The sequence below is a fragment of the Geotrypetes seraphini genome, chromosome 6 (genome assembly GCF_902459505.1).
Source record: "Geotrypetes seraphini chromosome 6, aGeoSer1.1, whole genome shotgun sequence".
In the NCBI taxonomy this organism is placed as follows: domain Eukaryota; kingdom Metazoa; phylum Chordata; class Amphibia; order Gymnophiona; family Dermophiidae; genus Geotrypetes; species Geotrypetes seraphini.
In genome coordinates this window covers 113959704-113980374 of record NC_047089.1, presented here as the reverse complement: position 1 = coordinate 113980374, position 20671 = coordinate 113959704, and the positions used below count along the sequence as shown (strand labels likewise).

The window sequence follows — 20671 nt, the reverse complement described above, 5'->3', positions numbered from 1 at the left end:
GCTCGAAGAGTCATTGAGTTACAGGCCTTGGTTACGGATCCACCTTTCACAGTCTTCCACTATGATAAAGTTGTCCTCCGAACTCATCCAAAATTCTTGCCTAAAGTTGTCTCAGAATTTCATATTAATCAATCTATTGTTGTTCCAGTATTTTTTCCAAAGCCTCATTCTCACCCTGGAGAAGTGGCGCTCCAAACTTTGGACTGTAAACGTGCCTTGGCTTTCTACTAGCAACGCACTCAACCTCACAGAACAGCTCAACTTTTCATCTCCTTCTATCCAAATAAGTTGGGGCATCCTGTCTCGAAGCGAACCATATCCAACTGGATGGCTGCTTGCATCTCTTTCTGCTATGCTCAGGCTGGTCTCCCTCTGCAGGATCGAGTCACAGGCCACAGAGTTAGAGCAATGGCAGTGTCTGTAGCTTTCCTCAAATCAACTCCTATTGAGGAAATCTGCAAGGCTGCCACTTGGTCCTCGGTTCATAATTTTACCTCTCATTACTGTCTGGATACTTTCTCCAGAAGGAATGGCCATTTTGGCCAGTCTGTTTTATAAAATCTCTTTTCTTAACTAGCCAACTCTCCCTCCATCTCATTATGCTTAGCTTGGAGGTCTCCCACCTGTTGAGCATATGCTGCCTGCTTGTCCTGGGATAAATCACAGTTACTTACCGTAACAGTTGTTATCCAGGGACAGCAGGCAGATATTCTCACAACCCACCCTCCTCCCCTGGTTGGCTTCTTAGCTAGTTATCTGAACTGTGGTACCTCACAGGAGACGCGCGCCCTTACTCGGGCAGGAAGGCACTCGCGCATGCACAGTGCAGCACTCGTAAGCTCTTACAAAGATCTTCAAGCAAGTCTGCTGCGGGGCTCCATCAGTGACGTCACTCACCTGTTGAGAATATCTGCCTGCTGTTACTGTGCTTTCTGTCTCTTTCTCTTGGCTACCTGTATCAGAAGCCCAGTTGTGCTGGCTCATATATTACTGCCATAAACTCCCCTCCTGCAGCTCAGGAATAGGAAGCTGTTTATTTCAGCTGTTGTACAACAGGAAAACATTTAAACTAAAAGATTGTATTCTTTTTGCCTGTATAAAGCAGGGGTGTCCAACCTTTTGGCTTCCCTGCGCCGCATTGGCCGAAAAAAATGTTTCTGGAGCCGCGCAAATGCTGCAGCAATACAGAGGAGGGAGCCGGCAAGATGGTAAACACCCGGGGGCAGCAGAGGAAAACACTGCATCGCCCTCGACCAGGGCCGCACAAAATACTTCACGGGGCTTTAAGCAAAGGGACAGTATCCTTCACTGTACAAAACAGTGACTAAATTAAACCAAACCCTGAGCAGGAAACTCAGTCTGTTTGTTTCTATGATTCACTGTTAACAGATCTCAGTGTGAGACCCCCAGCTGATAGTGGTTACCATAGTAACCTGTTAATTGCATTTAGCCTGCCTACTTCTCAGAAACATATTGAGAATCTCTGAGGGTAAAACTGCTATATCTCTGAATGATATAAAGCTGTGAGTGGCTGGCTAAGGAACCTGCTTCCCAGAAGTATAAATGATTCTGTCTCTTTCTCTTGGCTACCTGTACCAGAAGCCCAGTTGTGCTGGCTCATTAATTACTGCCATAAACTTCCCTCCTGCAGCTCAGGAATAGGAAGCTGCTTATTTCAGCTGTTGTACAACAGGGAAGCATTTAAACTAAAAGATTGTATTCTTTTTGCCTGCATAAAGTATGCCTAGCCTTAGACTCTGGTGAAGAGGACTGTATATAATGTGCCTAATAAAGTCCAGAGCTGGCAACTGAGTTAAAGTTTGTTTTGAAGAACATTTTCTTTTGGTTATATTTTCATGCTCACATATGAAACATGTGATGGACTATGATTTTGAGGCCAGGAGCCAAATAAAATTTATATTCTTCATTAAGGCCATTCTTACTAAATAGTATTCTTTGCAAGATCTTTAAAAAAGCAATTCTAGGCTTTTGCTAGGGGTAAAAATTCTGAAAGGCTCCCCTAGTTCCAGGGGGACCACGCCAAATTGGAGCAACGTGTAACTACCTGACTGCCTGCTACTCTTTGAGGGCACAGGTGTGACACCTTACCTTGATAATATCTTCTTTATATGAGATATACTAGACAAGTGGGTTATCTCCCAATGGCCGCATGCCATATGCAGAAGGATTCCACTCTGGATTTTTTCTGTGACTCTCCTCTACTTCACTGGGAGCTCTAGCACCACCTGCAGTTAGTAGCCAAGCACCAAGTGCTCCAACACAGAATGTGAAGTAGGGGCACCAACTAGAACATTCCCAAGAACCAACTGTTCTCAAAGAAGCAACATGTAAACTCAAATTAAAACAATCAACAAGTGCATCAAAGGAGTTCAGGAAAGACCCTTGTATGCATTAGAAACATATATACAGAATTCATCCCAGTCCAAAGGGCTGACCAGGATCCAAGAACAACTTGAAGAAGCATAAACAGAATGAGACAGTAGACAGGTGCAGGAAGGACAGGGAAGGAGTCTAAAATATCTCAACTATCTACTAGAAAAGATATTATCAAGGGAAAAACATAATCTATTTTTCCAGTGCAAAGTGAGACATTCTAGACAAATGAGACGTATAAAAGCAGTCCCAAAAAGTTAGGGCAAGTTGACTGTACTGACCCTCAAGAATGAGAACCAAAGATAGAGTCCTTTCTTGCCACCACAGCCACACTGTAAGTTCTAGCAAATGTGAGCAGAGTGGACCATGGAGCTGCACAATAATCTCCACAGGAGAGATCGCCTTAGCTTTGGTCCACAAGGAGGCCATACTTTGAATAGAATGAACCTTAACAGAAACAAAGAAGACAGACTGATGAAATGGCCTTATGGATCCATCTGGAATATAAGAACATGAGAATTGCTGCTTCTGGGTCAGACCAGTGGTCCATGGATTCCGCGGTGGCCCTTAGGTCAAATACCAGTGCCCTAACTGAAACTAGCCTTACCTGTGTACATTCCAGTTCAGCAGGAACTTGTCTAACTTTGTCTTAAATCCCTGGAGGGTGTTTTCTCCTATAACAGCCTCCGGAAAAGCGTTCCAATTTTCTACCACTCTCTGGGTAAAGAACTTCCTTAAGTTTGTACGGAATCTATCCCCTTTTAACTTTAGAGAGTGCCCTCTCGTTCTCTCTACCTTGAGAGGGTGAACAACATGTCTTTATCTACTAAGTCTACTCCCTTCATTATCTTGAATGTTTCGATCATGTCCCCTCTTTTCAAGGGAGAAGAGGCCCAGTTTCTTTAATCGTTCAATGTACGGCAACTCCTCCAGCAACTTAACCATTTTAGTTGCTCTTCTCTGGACCCTTTTAAGTAGTACTGTGTCCTTCTTCATGTATGGTGACCAGTGCTGGACCGGGAGCTGCTTCAGACACTCTAAAGGCCTCGGGCCGTGTGGGAGCCCTGCTCCGCCCCCCGAAACCACAGCGACACCACTACTTACTCAAAAGCAGCTCCTCTGCCACCGGGAGCTGCTTCATCTACACAGGCGACCTCGGGCCGCGTGGGAGCCCTGCTCCGCCCCCCGAAACCACAGCGACACCACTACTTACTCAAAAGCAGCTCCTCTGCCACCGGGAGCTGCTTCAGACACTCTAAAGGCCTCGGGCCGCGTGGGAGCCCTGCTCCGCCCCCCGAAACCACAGCAACACCACTGCCTGCTCAAAAGCAGCCCCTCTGCCACCGGGAGCTGCTTCAGCCACAGCACTACCCAGCTCGACCGGGCCGGCGTGGGAGCGACTGCAGGGACGAATACCGAACACAGAAACTGCCAATATCACCTATCTTAGAGGTGAGTGAGAATAACCACCAACACCACCAGGAATTCACTCTAGACCACCAACACCAAAACCTAAATAAACAATTACTAGGTGACCCAACTACAAACAGGAACTCAACCAGCATATATACCGAGACCCTACAAAGTCCCAGCAAATCCCACAACAACTTCTCTCAGCCACACACAGAATGGATACAAGCACACCCAAACTCATCCTTGCTATACTACTACTATCCCTCTTCATAGACAAATGGAAAACAGCAGGATACCACACACAGCCAATCCCAATCATTACAGTACCACACAAATCCGTCCTACAAACCAGGAAACTCCAAACCCCTAGAACCTTGATCCTCTGCTCACCATCCAACCAAGCAAGCATACCCACAATCTGGGGAAAAAGACATACAACAAAACCCAAGATAAGCTCTCAAAGACCTCAGACATCACAAAAAATACAATCAAACATAGCTCCTACCCCCTTCCCATTCACAAAAATCTCACAAATAGCATGTTCATACTTAAATATACGATCGGTAGGTCCAAAAACAGAACTAATCAAAGACTGGCTAATCAAAGACAACTTAGGATGCCTCTTCCTTACTGAAACCTGGCTCATATCCGACACAGACCCTCACATTACTGAAATCTGCCCCAAAGGATACAAAATTGAACTAATATGCCGAGCTAACAGAAGAGGAGGAGGGCTAGCAATTATAGCAAAAAACAACTTCAACATCAAAGTCCTAGCCAAGCACTCCACCCCCCATTTAGACCTTCTAGCCTGCCAACTCTCTGACACCACCCTTACAGGAAATCTAAACTGCCTTCTATGCTACATCACCCCAGGAAAATGGAACAACACTAAACACGAGCTAGAAGAGTTCATCCTCCAGAATTCTCTTTCCTCTACAAACAATCTGATCCTTGGTGATTTAAACCTCCATCTAGAAGACCACACCTCAAAACAAGTAGTAGATATTATATCTTACCTCAGTACTCTATCGTACCAGATCCTCAATCCAGAACCAACACATGAAAAAGGTCATCAGCTCGATATTGCAGCATACTCATCCCCAAACCTCAATTCACAAAACATCCAAATCACCAACGGCACCTGGCAACCCACCCTATGGTCGGACCACTTTAAATACAACTTCACTATCAACTGGGTACATAACAAAAATAAACCCACTCCCCTCAAAACAAGCTCCATGACCAGACAGAAAATCAAACCGAACACATTCTGGAACGCAGTGGACCCAGAAATAGACTCCAGCAACCCTAGTGAATTCATAAACACCTGGCGTTCTCTCAGCGAATCGACCTTGAACAAACTAGCACCACTAAAAGAAAAAAACAAAATACACAGACAATCAGATAAATGGTTTGACACTGAACTCCTACAACTAAAAAGGAAATGTAGACAACTAGAAAGGGCATGGATAAAACAAAAACAAGAAATTACTAAAACAGAATGGAAAATCCAAATCAAACAATACAAAATCAAATTGAAGGAAAAACGCAAAGACTATTACTCCAACCTCATAGGCACCGACAAACCAGACACAAAAAAACTGTTCAACCTAGTAAGAAACCTTACCGACACTAAACCTTGTCTAGCCACCCAGGAAAACCTAACACCTACAGCCTCTCAGTTAGCAGACCACTTCAAAAATAAAATCATCTCAATTAGAACAACATTCAACAACTCACAAAACAACACAGACAAGATTCTAACAAAACCCACATCAGATGAAGCAATATCAGCGGACAGGTTCTGGACCGACTTCCCTACAACCCAGTGGACTGAACTGGACAGGCTATACAAAAAATATTGCAAATCATCATGTGACCTGAATAACTGCCCACCATACCTACTAGCAACAGCTTCCATAAACTTCAAAGCTAGCTATACATTATGGCTACAAACCACACTCAGGGAAGGCCAGTTCCCACCAGAGCTCGGAGAAATTATAATCACGCCTATACTGAAGGATCCCAAAGGTCTAACAAATAACCCATCAAATTACAGACCAATCGCTTCTATCCCAACATACGTCAAAATAATAGAAGGACTAGTTGCACAACAAATGTCCACTTACCTTGAAGCCCACAATATCCTACATCCATCCCAATCCGGATTCAGAACCAACTACAGTACAGAAACTCTCCTGGTATCTCTACTAGATATAGCTCGAAGTCACCTCAGCCAAGGAAATAGACTGCTAATCATCCAATTTGATCTCTCAGCTGCATTCGATCTAGTGGACCACTCCATTCTTCTCCAAAAACTAGACGCAATAGGAATTTCAGGTAAAGTTCATAACTGGTTCCAAGGCTTCCTTAAAACTAGAACATACAGAGTCAAATCTAAAGACATTCTATCAGAACCATGGTCCAATCCATGTGGAGTACCACAAGGCTCTCCCCTCTCTCCCACACTTTTCAACCTATTCATATCCTCCCTAGGCACCACCCTAGACACCCAAAATATTACTTCTTTCAGCTACGCAGACGACATAACCATCCTCCTTCCATTCGACATACACAACCCAATCACAGAACGCTTGAAAACTACATTAGAAACAGTGGATAAATGGATGACAGATCACAAGTTGAAGTTGAACTCTGACAAAACCAAATTCTTATTACTAGAGAAGGACAAAAAACCATCCCTAACAGAACTGGAAGTAAACTCAATCAAGTACCCTATACAGAACTCCCTTAAAATCCTAGGAATACATTTAGACAGATGTTGCACAATGCAAACACAAATCCTAAAAGTCACCCAAAAAGCATTCTTCACAATGCGAAATTTAAGAAAAATCAGGAAATTCTTTAACAAAGACCAATTCAGGATCATTGTCCAATCCCTTGTGCTAAGTATTGTCGACTATTGCAACAGCCTCTACCTACCTTGCCCGACCAACACAATAAAAAAACTACAGACCATCCAGAACACAGCCCTCAGACTCATATACTCACTCAGCAAATACGACCACATTACCAATGCATACCTAGAATCTCACTGGCTACCAATAAAAGCAAGAACACAATTCAAACTCTACTGTCTCATTTTCAAAGTAACCCATGGCACGGCACCCAATTACCTAATTAATCGTTTCCATCACTATCAACCACCAAGAAGAAGGAGAACACAGAACCTTTTCACCTATCCACCACTCAACGGAACTTGTCGTAAGAAACTATACGACAACCTCCTGGGGACACAGGCAGCTAAAATAGACTCTGACATCTCAAAATTACTGACCAAAACAACAGACATAAAAGAGTTCCGCAAAGAAATAAAAACACTACTGTTCAAAAAATATCTCCCATCACTCTAACCACCACCCAATGAGTTCCCAACCAACGACTTCGGAAACACCCATCTATACTATCTCTTTGTCTGTGACCTAAAATGTAATGTAACTCTTCTACTTTACACCCGATTTAAACGATCGAGTTGCCATGTATTACCTCTGCAAAATACACTATCTTCTGTTATATGTAATAACTTATGTGACAAGTATTATCTTCTGTGAACTTGAAGTATCATAACTCTTTACTGTTACTGTAATACACTCCTATCCTGAAATGTAATTCTACTGGAAATGTCCAGATATCTTCTATAATGTAATCCGCCTAGAACCGCAAGGCACAGGCGGAATAGAAATCCCTAATGTAATGTAATGTAATGTAATGTATTCCAGGTGGGGGCGTACCATGGCCCAGTACAGCAGAATGATAACCTTCTTCGATCTGTTCGTGATCCCCCTTCTTAATCATTCCTAGCATTCTGTTCGCCCTTTTCGCCACTGCCGCGCTTTGCGCGAACGGCTTCATTGACTTATCGACCAGTACTCCCAAGTCTCTTTCCTGGGGGGTTTCTCCAAGTACTACACCAGACATCCTGTATTTGTGTATAAGATTTTTGTTACCGACATGCATCACCTTACACTTATCCAGGTTAAACCTCATTTGCCATGTCACGGCCCATTTCTCGAGCGTGTTTCTGTCACGGTGCAGGTCTTCACAATCCTGTGTCTTCACTACTCTGAATAACCTCACTTGTCATACTAATTTCCAGGTCGTTTATGAAGAGCATGGGTCCAAGCACCGAATCCTGCGGCACTCCACTCGTGACGCTTTTCCAGTCCAAGTATTGTCCATTTACCCTTGTCTATCTGCATGTTTACTCCCTTGAAGAAGTGCAGCAAGTTCGTCAAGCAAGATCTTCCTTTGCTGAAGTCGTGCTGGCTGGTCCTCATCAGATTGTGTCTGTCAAGGTGAGGGGGGGGGGGCCTTGCCAATCTTGTTGCCAAAATCAGAAAGGTGAGAAAGGGAGAAAGATGGGCCTGTGGTGGATGGAGAGATTGAGAGAAGAGGCAGATGATGGAAGTGAAGAGAAGGGGGAGAGAGAAGAGGGCAGATGATGGAAGTGGGGGAAAGAGAGAGAAGGGGCAGATGATGGAACTGGGGAGAGAGAAGAGGGCAGATGATGGAAGGAGGGGGAAAAAGAGAGAAGGGGCAGATGATGGAAGTGGAGAGAAGGGGGAGAGAGAAGAGGGCAGATGATGGAAGTGGGGGGAAAGAGAGAGAAGGGGCAGATGATGGAAGGAGGGGGAAAGAGAGAGAAGGGGCAGATGATGGAAGTGGGGGGGGGAAGAGAGAGAAGGGGCAGATGATGGGAGTGGGGGGGAAGAGAGAGAAGGGCATATGATGGAAAAGGGAGAAGGGGCAGATGATGGAAGTGGGGAGAAAGAAGAGGGAAGATGGTGGAAGAGGGGGAAAGAGAGAGAAGGGGCAGATGATGGAAGTGGAGAGAAGGGAGAGAGAGAAGAGGCTAGATGATGGAAGGAGGGGATAAATAAAAGGAGGGCACATGATGGGGGGAAAAGGATTGAGTTAGGGAAATACTGGAGGGGGTGAGGGAAAGAGGTGGCGAGCTACAGGTAGACAGTAAAAAAGGAAATTGATGAGAGGGTAGTAAGAATGTAATCTAGATGGATGCAGAAAATAAAGAGAGGTGTGGGAGAGGGAAGGAGAGGAGAGAGATGCCAGACCAATGTGGGTGAAAGGAGAGATGGAAGGGGGAGGCATACAATATCTGGAAGGGGCATAGAAGGAGAGAAAATGCCATATAGGGGCAGAGAGATGGCAGACAGTGGATGGAAGGAAGAGAGTAACAAGAAGATGAGGAAAGCAGAAACCAAGAAGACAAAGGTAGAACAAAATTTTTCCATTTATTTATTGCTTTAGGAGACATGTGTCACTGTTTCTGTGGTGTTGCATTGTATGCAGAGTCCAGCTTCTTGCTGGTTCAATTTAACCTTTGTCTATGTATTTCTATTTTATCCCCCTCTTTTACAAAACTGTGGAGCGTTGTTTAGCGCCAGTCGTGGTGGTAGCAGCTCTGATGCTCAGAATTCTATGAGCGTCAGAGCTGTTACCACAGTGGCTAAAATCCACACTACAGTTTTGTAAAAGGGGGAGAGGTTAGTTTGTGACGACATATTCCATACTAGGCGAAGGTATTTTCTGTGCTCTGTGTGTTCGAAAGACATGGTTTTCTGTTAGGATTAACGGTGTAGGATTGATCTGTACTAGTCTGGCTTGTTTAGTTTTACAATATTGCTGTTGTACTGCTCATTGCATATGTAAGATTCTGTCTTTTCCTAGGTACTCATGTGTGACATGTGGCTTGTTACTAAAAATCATGTTTTTCGTACAGATGGGGGGGTGCCAAAATATGATGGGCCCCGGGTGTCACATACGGTAGGTACGCCACCAGTCTCATCCCTTCGTAATTCCCTTTTCAGAAGTTCAGTGTTTTGGCCGTCATTCTGAATCGATGTTTGCCCCTGTGTCCAGGTTGAAGTGGATCATTTTGTGTTCACTGCTTACCAGCGTCCCTTCTACTTCTACACCTTGCACCGGTTCTCTTAGTCCATTTAGAATTAAGTCCAGAATTGCATTTCCTCATGTATTTTCCTTGACAAATTATTCCAGGAAGCAATCAGCTACAGCAGGGGTGCCCACACTTTTTTGGCTTGCGAGCTACTTTTAAAATGACCAAGTCAAAATGATCTACCAACAATAAAATACAAAGCACACTGTACGCAGAGAAAATGTTAATTATCATTTATATATGGGGTTTTTTTTTCAAAGAGGTCAAGGCAGGTGACTTTAAAATATGCAATGTCACCTCATTATCAACTATACAAAAATAGACAAATATACTCCCTCCCTTTTTACTAAACCGTGATAGCAGTTTTTAGTGCAGGGAGCTTCCCTGCGCTGCTCTTGACGCTCATAGGCTCCCTGTGCTAAAATCCGCTACTGCGGTTTAGTAAAAGGGGGTCATAGTGCAAAATATGGACACATTTTGATCACTAAATTTAAAATAAAATCATTTCACCTACCTTTGTTGTCTGGTGATTTCATGAGTTTTTGGTTGCGCTTCTTCTTCTGACTGTGCATGCAATACTGACATTTTAGACTGGATTTTGGCAGTAAAGGTGCAGCTGAAGGAAAATAATTTTGCATGGAAGATGATCCAGAGGAAAAGTAAAGATTCACTTTTCAAAGCTATCCACTCTTCTTAAAGCTACTTCACACCTCTTGGCAGGTTTTTCACTTTGGGCAGAGTCAAATATATTGGCTAATAGAAAGCAAGCAAAGGTAGATTATTTACTAATTAGTCCAACAGAAGCATGTATTCTGGTACATTGCCATGGCTGTTCACAACCCAGCAGTGAGAAATGGTGGGGTGTCCTCTTTAGGAGCAGCAAAATATTAGGCCCTGGTCTGATGCTTCCTGGATCAGAGCCTGAAACTCAAGGTACCTAACGAAGGACACATTGGTTTTGTAGGGCTTCCCCAACCTGTCTTAGAGACTCCCAAGCACTGGTTTTCTGAATGTGCAGAACATATATTAGCATATACCAGTAGATGCTAAATGGTCAGCTGCACTCTGGAAATGCCGAATTGTCCCTTTCTTCCGGTCCAGCTGGATGCCTCCAGCTGCTCCTGCAATCCTTGCACAGGCAAACAGAACACTGCACCTCGGGCTGGCTACTTGCATTCATTTCCTCCTCTGTGTGCTGCTCTGACCTTCATCTCTTCCACCGCCAGGTGTGGGGCTGGGGCGCTCTTCCTCCCGCAAAACCTTTTTTCCCAGCCCGGTTCCTCAACAGAACCTTAGAGTCGGCAGTGGCTGCTAGAGAAATGTGGTAGGCTGGGCTCCAGGTGGGGCCTCTTTCCTGCGGTCTGTCGCGAATGGCTCCATATGCATACCGGGGGGGGGGGGGATGGCTGGCTTGCCCGGCACTTCCGTAGTTGCTGCTGGCCTGTTGTGGCGTCGGGGAGCAGAGAGAATGCAAAGGCAACGCAAGTCTATCGCGGAGGTCGGGATCGTGATCAACCTTTTAGGCACCTCTGGCCTACAGCATCCAGGAACTTGGTCTCCCTACTGTAGCCGGAGGTGCCTAGGTTCCAGTCTATCCCCGGATAATTGAAGTCACCCAAGATAACTGCGTTGCTTCCCTTGCAGATGCGTTTAATCTCATCCATCATTTCTTCATCAATTTCTTCGGACTGCCTTGGGGGTCAATAGTAGATGCTGATCTTCATTTCTGTTCCATTTGTTCCCATAATTTTGGCCCATAGAGACTCTACCTTATTATTAATTTCTAGCGTGTTATCTCCGGTAGACTCAATTTCCCTCTTTGATGTATAGGACAATACCCCCACCTTTTAGACCTACTCTGTCTCTGCGATATAGCTTGTATCCCAGATGTTTTCCTTGTTCCATCATGTTTCTGTGATGCCAATGATGTCAAGGTTATATTTTTGAGCCATAGCTTTCAATTCCCCCATCTTAATCCTTAGGCTCCTTGCGTTCATAGTAACATAGTAACATAGTAACATGACGGCAGATAAAGACCCGAATGGTCCATCCAGTCTGCCCAACCTGTACATACACTTGAGTTTGCGGCCCTTTCGATCCATCAGGATTTTTGTCTTGCCTATGATCCGGTGAGTCTTCCCCGCTATCTTCCTGCATGGTTTCCTCTGGGTATACCGGTTCCCGAACCATCGACTCTTGGTCATCTGTTTAAAAACTTCTCAATTTCTCTCTTGATGTTGCTTGCAAGTAGCCTCATTCCGTCTCCGCTGAGGTAGAGACCATCCTTCCTGAATAGCTTGCTCCTTCCCCAGAAAGTTGTCCAATTGTGCATGAATGGAATCCTTCTTTCTCACACCAGCACCTCATCCATGCGTTGACTGCTTGTAGCTCCGTCTGCCTCTTCTCGTCAGCCCTGGGTATCAGCACGATCTTCGAGAATGCTACCCTCGACGTTCTGGTCTTCAGCTTCCCTCCTAGCATCCAGAACTGGTCCTTCAGTCCTTCCCTGCTGTAGTTCCTGTTGCTTACGTTGTTTGTCCCCACGTGGATCACCACCGACATATCTTCCTCTTCCACGCTGTTGATGATCCTATCGATGCGGCTCACTATATCTTCTACCTTGGCTCCTGGTAGGCAGGTCACCAGCTGATCCTGTCTTCCTCCCGCTATGTGGCTATCGACTTGTCTGATGATGGAGTCCCCCCCCCCCAATGATAATATAATAATAATTTTATTTTTATATACTGCCAAAGCCGTAGAAGTTTGAGGTGGTTTACAGCAAGAAGTGCTGGACAATCAGCAAAGAGGTTACAGTCAAAGTCAGTGAAGAGGTTACAATCAAAGTCAGCAATACAATCTTACATAACAAAGGAATATGAAAGCTATATAGTTCATTAGGGTTACTGGTTGAGTAAGCAGAGCTGAGTAGATTCCATTTGCCTGCCTGGAAGGCAAGAGTTCTGTCCAAGAATCTTTTGTAGTGGCAGGCTTTTATTGTCGGATAGAACAGATGTATTCTTCGTGTGGGCCTAAGATAACTTGCCAGATTGAAGTGGGAAACCAGGTAAGTGGGGGCTAGGCCAAATATTGATTTGTAACACAGACAGGAGAACTTAAACAGGATTCGCGCCTCTAGGGGTAGCCAATAGAGTTTTTGATAGTAGGAGCTTATGTGTTCCCATTTCTTCAGCCTAAAGATCAGCCGAACTGCCGAGTTTTCAATGAGTTTTCAATGAGTCTTAGGATGGTTTTTTTGAAGGATCCCAACTAAATAATGTTGCAATAATCGAGCAAGCTCAAGATGGAAGATTGAACCAGTAAGCGGAAGGATGGAGCATCAAAGTATTTTCTGATGGTTCTAATGGTTTCCATAGTACCGAAAAACATTTTTTAACTAATAAATCTGTGTGAGCATTTAGAGTGAGGTGGTGGTCCAGGATGACTCCCATGATTTTAATGGAGTGGTCAATAGGGAAGTCTTGACCATTCAAGGAGATCAATGAGTCTCTGATTGCTGTCCTCTCTATCTTCTCTTGCCTCTCTAGCCACAGGTCCATGTCCCTGGTGTATGACCATCTCTCCAGCCCTAGGTCTGTGTCCTCTGTGCACTTCCACCTTCCCTCATCCTAGCGTTGACTTGCACCGGACTCGTCTTCCTGTGGGTTACCTCCGCTAATTCCAGGACTCACTGCTGCGTCACCTATTTCTTCTTTATGGTTGTCCTCTAGGTGCTCCTCACTCACTGTAGGTGTATCTTGGCAGCTCCACTGTTGTTGGTGATTTTCCAAGGCCTCCCTATATGCCTGTTCAATGAACCTCTCTAACTCCCTGACTTCTTCCTCAAAGGTTTCCTCTGTCATAAAGTTTTCTGCCTCTCTATCCTCCTCTTCCACTGCTTGAAGTGCTTCTAGTTCCAGTATTCTGCCCTCCAGGAGTCTGACTTGCTTCTTCAGGCCCTCCAGTTCCTCGCATTGAGTGCATACATAAGACCGCCTCCCAGAGGAGAGGTAGTCATACATATGGCAAACGCTGCAGAAAACTGGGAAGCTCAACATCCTGCTTCTGTCTGCTGCATCCATTGCTGTCCGCTTGCCGGTCTGTCATCTGAAGTGGCTTCTCCTTGTATAGGAATCTGTGTAGTGTCCTTGGTGTTACTGTGAAGTCCTTTTCTTGATTTTAAACCTGCTACCCCTGTTGCTTGTGATTGCCCTCTGCTACTACTATATTTATTTATCTACTGCTTGTCTGTCCTGTTACTCTTGTGGTACTTGCCTGTGTAGGTATTCTTCCCTAGTGTTTCTTCTTTGTTCATCCCTTCTTAAGGCCATTCACCGAACTGCCAAGCACCATTGGCCCCCTCCCCTTTTAAGGGGGGAGATCCAGTGGGGGGGGGGGGGGCGGAGCTACCTCTCGCCTATGCCCCTTGTTATCTCTTGCCTTCTTTTGCTCCTTCTTCCCCTCTCCTGTTCTCTTCTCTGCTTTTATCTCCTTCTGCTTTTCTCTCCTTCTCTTTTCCTGCTTTTCTGCCCAAGCCTGTTTAACTAAGCGCCATTGGCCCCTTCCCTTTTAAGGGGGAGCTCTGATGGATAACGTCGGGGGTGGGCGGAGTTACCTCTTGCCAATGACCCTTGATCTCTTCTGCGTTTTCTTGCTCATTCTTCCCCTCTCCTGTTCTCTTCTCTGTTTATCTCTCCTTCTCCTTTTCTGCCCCACTTAGAAGAAAGAGTGAATACAAAAAGATTGTCAGAGAGGCGAAACTCATTTGTGAGCTCTAGATAGCACAGAACTCTATGGACATCCAATCTATGAAAAATGAGGTCCTGCTGCTTAGAACCAGTAGGATGAAAACAGGCAAACATACCACCTGATCTACTGTGCGCCGACCCTAGGCCAACAAGAGGCTCTGATCAGCCAATCGTCCAAGTACGGGAGAATTTGCAGCTCAATCTTCCTCAAGTAAGCTGCCACGACTACCATCACTTTGATGAAGATACGAGGTGCTGAGGCCAGGACAAAAAGCAGAGCTGAAACTGATAATTTTTCCTGGAAATGTCCAGTTATCTTCTTTTGTAATCCGCCTAGAACTGCAAGGTACTGGCGGAATAGAAGTCACTAATGTAATGTAATGTAATAAACCTCCAGAACATGAAATCACAATAATTTCTGGTGCGCCTGATAAATGAGAATATGTAAGGAAGCCTCATTGAGATCCAAAGAGGCAAGGAACTCTCATGGGGCCACTGCCGTTATAACAGACCACATTGTCTCCATGCACAAGTGGGGATCTTTGAGTGCTGCATTGACTTGTGCAAGAGCCAGGATTGGTCTCCAGTCGTCTGAGCCTTTCTTTCTTCGAGCAGCACTGGGTCCATGGCCTGAATATCTAACTATCATTTTACAGTTGCTTGCACTTTGACCGCTTAGTCTGGATACCACCACTAAATGCCAGAGGTCAGGCAAAGTCCAGCTTGTAGCTGGACTGAATAATATCCAGAACCCACCATCCAGACCAAATCTGAATTCAGGCCTTTAGGAACACTGAAAGCCAACCTCCTAAATGCAGAGGGGCCTCCCTAAGCCTGTCTTAAATGTGACTTCTTGGTAAAGGAAGCAGTACGAGAGGTGGAGAGTCAGAGGCACCTGGAGCCAGAGAACCTCTGCCTACAACCCTGGGAAAATTTGAGTCATGGAACTGGAATACGGGTGAGAACGCCAGAAGCCATGAAAATGATAGCTTCCAGAACTTCATGAGGTTCTGGGTCTGCTGTCAGGCAGGACCCTAGAACAACTATCCGTATCAAAATGCTGGAGGTCGTCCAGATCTTAGCTAAATAATAACTGTCTTTGAAAAGGAAGCCTTACAAGATAGCTGTTTTGGATATACTGGCCCAGAGTCCAAGCCAGAGCATTCTTTAAGAAGACATCAAATATGCCGGCGCTTGAACCAGGACCCACTAAGTACATACAGAGCATCATGAACATAATGTACACCAGACAAGAGAAGCTGAGGAGGAGGCTCTATGTCATCATCCCTCTACAGTACTCAGCCAGGACAAACCAGCGTGAGTTACAAGAATGCTGCCGATACCGCCTGGACTCCCAGAGTCACTGCTTCAAAGAGTCTATGGAGAACTACCGCCATACAGCTGTCTTGCATGTCCATGAGCATCACTCCACTTGCAACGGAAAGGAAGGTGCATTCAGACACTTGCACAACCAAGGAGCCCACCGAAGGTGCAGAGGATACAGATGGGACATGGCACTTGCTATTATGAGAGCCCCTTTCAAAGTAGCTATTGCTACGAGAGCAGACTGTCACTACCAGGATGTCAAGAAAACGCGGAATACTGTGCTCTAACTCCATACATGAGAGAAGAGGAGGCAGAAGGAGCTGGCTGTGGGTTCAAATGAAATTCATACAGAGACTCCATAAAGAAATTTAGAAAGGAAGCATACTTTAATAAATGAAGAACCATGGGAACTTTCCCAGGGTAGAAAGCCAGAGAAGGATCCACAGAACTGGCATACTGGCTCAGGACCTCAACCACGGGAAAGGCATCCCCAAAAAACAAGGGGTTAGCAAACTGATCTCCAACCATAGCAAAGAGCAGGGTCTGTTAATAGGGAAGCAAAGCTGTAGATAGACAAGTCCGAGGCACAGGCAGGGCATAAAAATTTCATAAATCTGAAAGGGCTTCCCAACTATGAAAAAAGAATCACCCTCTGTTTTTTTTATAAAAAGGGTGGTGGATGCATGAACAGTCTCCTAGAAGAGGTGGTGGAGACAGAGACTGTGTCTGAATTCAAGAAAGCGTGGGAAAGCCACGCAAGATCTCTTAGAGAAAAATATAATGGTTACTGCGGATGGGCAGACTGGATGGGCCATTTGGCCTTTAGCTGCCATTGTGTTTCTATGTTTAAACCTGCGTTTCTCTGACAGTGGGGCATCCGCGTCCTTTAAAGTAGAAATGGCAGCGTTGCAGGGCCCTGAAAACAGAGAAGGCTGCTCAAATGCTTAGACAGGGGAGAGGCTAGGCTTTGCATTCCCGTTTCTCTTGGCCGCATCACGCAGTGTGTGGTGCAAAGATGCTCCTGAAGCACAAATTTTGCACAATTCTGGCATAAATTTGGTGCAGAGGAGCCCAAGGACCCTATCCTAACAAATTATGAGACAAAAAAGTGCAGTTTTGAAAGTTCAGGGGGCTTTGGAAAAAAAGATCACTAAAAATCCAAGATGGCCACTGCTAAGAAATTCACACTAAAACGTGATATTTTTCATAGTTAGCAAAGTCTATAAATGACGATTTCAGGATTTTTAGATGGGGAAAAACAGGGGGACATGTAGAACCTCCAAAATAGCTAAATTCAGCCCCCCCCCCCCCCCCCCCGATTCACCTCACAGGCTTTGACAGCCTTACTCAGCTTGCTTCAGCTTTCCTACAGTAGCTGAATAAGAAGAAATCACTGCCTCATGCTGAGAATGTCTCCCTGACACTGATCTTCAGGCTACCATTCAGACACAGAGCCTGACCATACCTCCACCGTCACAGACCGATGGACACCCTAAGGGAAAGGGTATAAGTTAAAATGCAGCTGCCGACCTGCTGAGCCTCCAAAGGACGCCTAACAGCCTGTGCTTGAACCCCTGCTAAACAAAAGGTGAAGAAAAAGTGGGCCCAGCCCCAATCTCCAAAGAAAGAAATGCAAGCTGGCCAACAGGTAACACCAGGGATCAGCCTGCCAGCTGCAGACCAGAGTCTGCTTCTTTTCTATGCAGGCGTAGCTGAAGAAACCTTCCAAGCACGAAAGAAATCACGAGAAAGGGATGAAAACACTGAAAAAAGAAAAGAAAAAGGGGTGAGCAGAACAGAAATACTCCTTCAACCATGCGTTCAGAAGGAAAAAACTGCAGCTGGTGATAGAGCTCCAAGTGAAGTAGAGGAGAGTCACAGAAAAAAATCCAGAGTGAATTTCTTCTGCATATAGCACGTGACCATTGGGAGATAACCCACTTGACTAGAATGTCTCATCTATTGCACTGAAATAGGAATTATTAGTTTGCTATGTTATATGAGCAGTTTTTACATTGTTAAGTACACATGCTTCCATTTCTATACCCCATTACCTTAAAAAAAGGGCTATGAAGCAGCTGCTTGCCACCTCTCACAATGGGATCTTCATATTCAAACTGTCGTTGCAAAGCTTCAGGTAGCCCTTTGACCAAAGCTGCTAGAGCACTGCCTGTGAAACTCTAAAAAGGAAGTGTCAAAATAAAAAAAAATACAAATCAAAATTCTTAGTTTTTGGAAACAAGGTACAAAGGTACAAAAAAGGTAGGAAGTACACTATGTAAGATGATTATGGCTTTAAGATAAAGGTTTTGGACAGTTACAGCCTATAACAGTCAGGATTCTATAAGCTGGAAAAAAGAGAAATTAAAGTGAAGTTGGACTGCCAGGAAAGCACAGTTACTTACCGTAACAGTTGTTATCCAGGGACAGCAGGTAGCTATTCTCAACATGTGGGTGACGCCATCCACGGAGCCCGGATGCGGACAGCTTCACAAGCAGACCTGCTTGAAGAACTTTAGAAAGTTTGCGACTGCTGTACCCCACATGCCCGAGTGCCTTCCAGCCTGGCACAGGGCACGTGTCTCCTCAGTTCAGATAGCTAGCAGAGAAGCCAACCTTACCTGTTACGGTAAGTAACTGTGCTTTATCCCAGGACAAGCAGGCAGCCTATTCTCAACATGTGAGTGACCTTCAAGCTAACCAGAATGGGATGGTGGGAGTGTTGGCGATTCAGGAGAATAAAATTTGTAACACTGTCTGGCCGAAATGGCCATCCCGTCTGGAAAAAGCATCCAGACAATAATCAGAGTTGATGGTATAAACCGAGGACCAAGTGGCAGCTTTACAGATTTCCTCAATGGGAATAGATCTAAGGAAAGCTACTGATGCCGCCATGGCTCTGACTTTATGGAATGTGACTTGACTCTGTAGATGCAGTCCAGCCTGAGCATAGCAGAAAGAGATGCAAGCAGCTAACCAGTTGGAGATGGTGCGCTTGGAAATCGGATGTTCTAACTTGTTTGGATCAAAGGAGACAAAAAGTTGAGGAGCAGATCTGTGTGGTTTAGTCCTTTGCAAGTAGAAAGCCAAAGCACGCTTACAGTCCAGAGTATGAAGAGCCGTTTCTCCAGGAAACACTGGAAGTACAATGTATTGATTGATATGAAATTCTGAAACCACTTTAGGTAAGAATTCAGATGGAAAACTGTGAAAGGTAGGTCTGCAAATAAAGCTTGTAGCTTGCTGACCCTTTGAGCAGACGTGAAAGCAATGAGAAAAATCACTTTCCAAGTGAGATATTTAAGATGAGCCGAAGCCATTGGTTCAAAAGGAGGCTTCATCAATTGAGCAAGAACAACATTGAGATCCCAAACCACTGGAGGAGGTTTGATAGGTGGTTTGACATTGAAAAGATCTTTCATAAATCTGGAAACCACAGGATGAGCAGAAAGGGGTTTCCCTTCTATAGGCTGATGAAAATTAGCAATTGCACTGAGATGGACTTGAATGGATGTGGATTTGAGGCCTGATTGAGACAAATAGAACAGGTAATCCAAAACTGAAGACAAGGAGGTAGATTGAGGCTCCTTGTGATGAATGGTGCACCAAACAGAAAATCTAGTCCATTTCTTATGGTAGCATTGTTTAGTGGTAGGCCTCTAAACTGTCCTGTACAGATTGAGAAAACTGTAGAGTGGCAGTTAGGTTGAGAGGTACCAAGCTGTCTGGTATGGAGACTGCAGGTTGGGATGAAGCAGAGACTCTGTGTAAGCAGAGAGGGGAAAAATGGGAGAAGTAGTGGCTCCCTGCTGCTGAGTTGCTGTAGAAGGGAGAACCAAGGTTGCCTGGGACACCGAGGAGCTATCTGAATCATGGTGGCATGCTCCTGTTTGAGCTTGACAAGTGTCTTGAGTATGAGAGGGAATGGAGGGAACGCATAGAGAAACCGATTCGTCCATTCCAGGAGAAAAGCATCTGCCTCCAGTTGGTGAGAGGAGTATATCCTGGAGAAGAACTGAGGCAGTCTGTTGTTGTGGGGAGACGCAAAGAGATCTATCTGAGGAGTTCCCCACTGAGAAAAAATATGATGAAGAGGCGAGGAATTGAGTGTTCATTCGTGAGGTTGTAGAATACGACTCAATTTGTCCGCCAGATAGTTTTTCTCTCCTTGAATGTAGACAGCTGTCAGGAGGTGTTGTGAAGAATTGCCCAATTCCAAACCTTCAGAGTTTCCTGGCAAAGAGGGAGAGATCCTGTTCCTCCCTGCTTGTTTACTTAATACATGGTGACTTGATTGTCTGTCCGAATGACGACTACCTGGTCGTGAAGAAGATGCTGAAAAGCTTTGAGAGCATTGAAGATCGCTCTGAGTTCCAACAGATTGATGTGACACTGACAATCCGTGCTGGACCAATGGCCTTGAGTACGGAGGCCATCAAGATGAGCGCCCCCCAAACATAGGTCGAAGAATCAGTCATGAGGACCTATGCTTGGGGGTGTTTGTGAAGAGATTGGAAGAGATTGTGAAGAGAGCATCCACCAGTGGAAAGACTGTCTCAACGAAGGAGTCACTCTGATGTGTTGAGAGAGTGGGTCGAAAGCCTGAGCCCACTGAGATGCCAGGGTCCACTGAGGGATTCTGAGGTGAAGTCTGACAAAAGGAATCATGTGAATGGTAGAAGCCATGTGACCTAGAAGAACCATCATGTGTCTTGCTGAAATGTAACAGAGCTGAAGAAGAGCATCCTGACATTGATGAGGAAGGAATGCTCTGAGTTGTACAGTGTCCAAGACAGCTCCGACGAACTGTAGAGTTTGAGAGGGCTGTAGCTGGGATTTGGGAAAGTTGATT

General features: G+C 45.1%; 1 protein-coding gene across 1 annotated transcript in view; it reads right to left on the bottom strand.

Annotated features, from left to right (window-relative positions):
- The window catches only part of HERC2 (HECT and RLD domain containing E3 ubiquitin protein ligase 2), a 3346202-nt gene that overhangs the window by 640373 nt on the left and 2685158 nt on the right, over positions 1-20671 (bottom strand). The window contains 1 exon segment of the mRNA XM_033948978.1: positions 17874-17999. Within this exon segment, the coding sequence (XP_033804869.1) occupies positions 17874-17999 (126 nt within the window).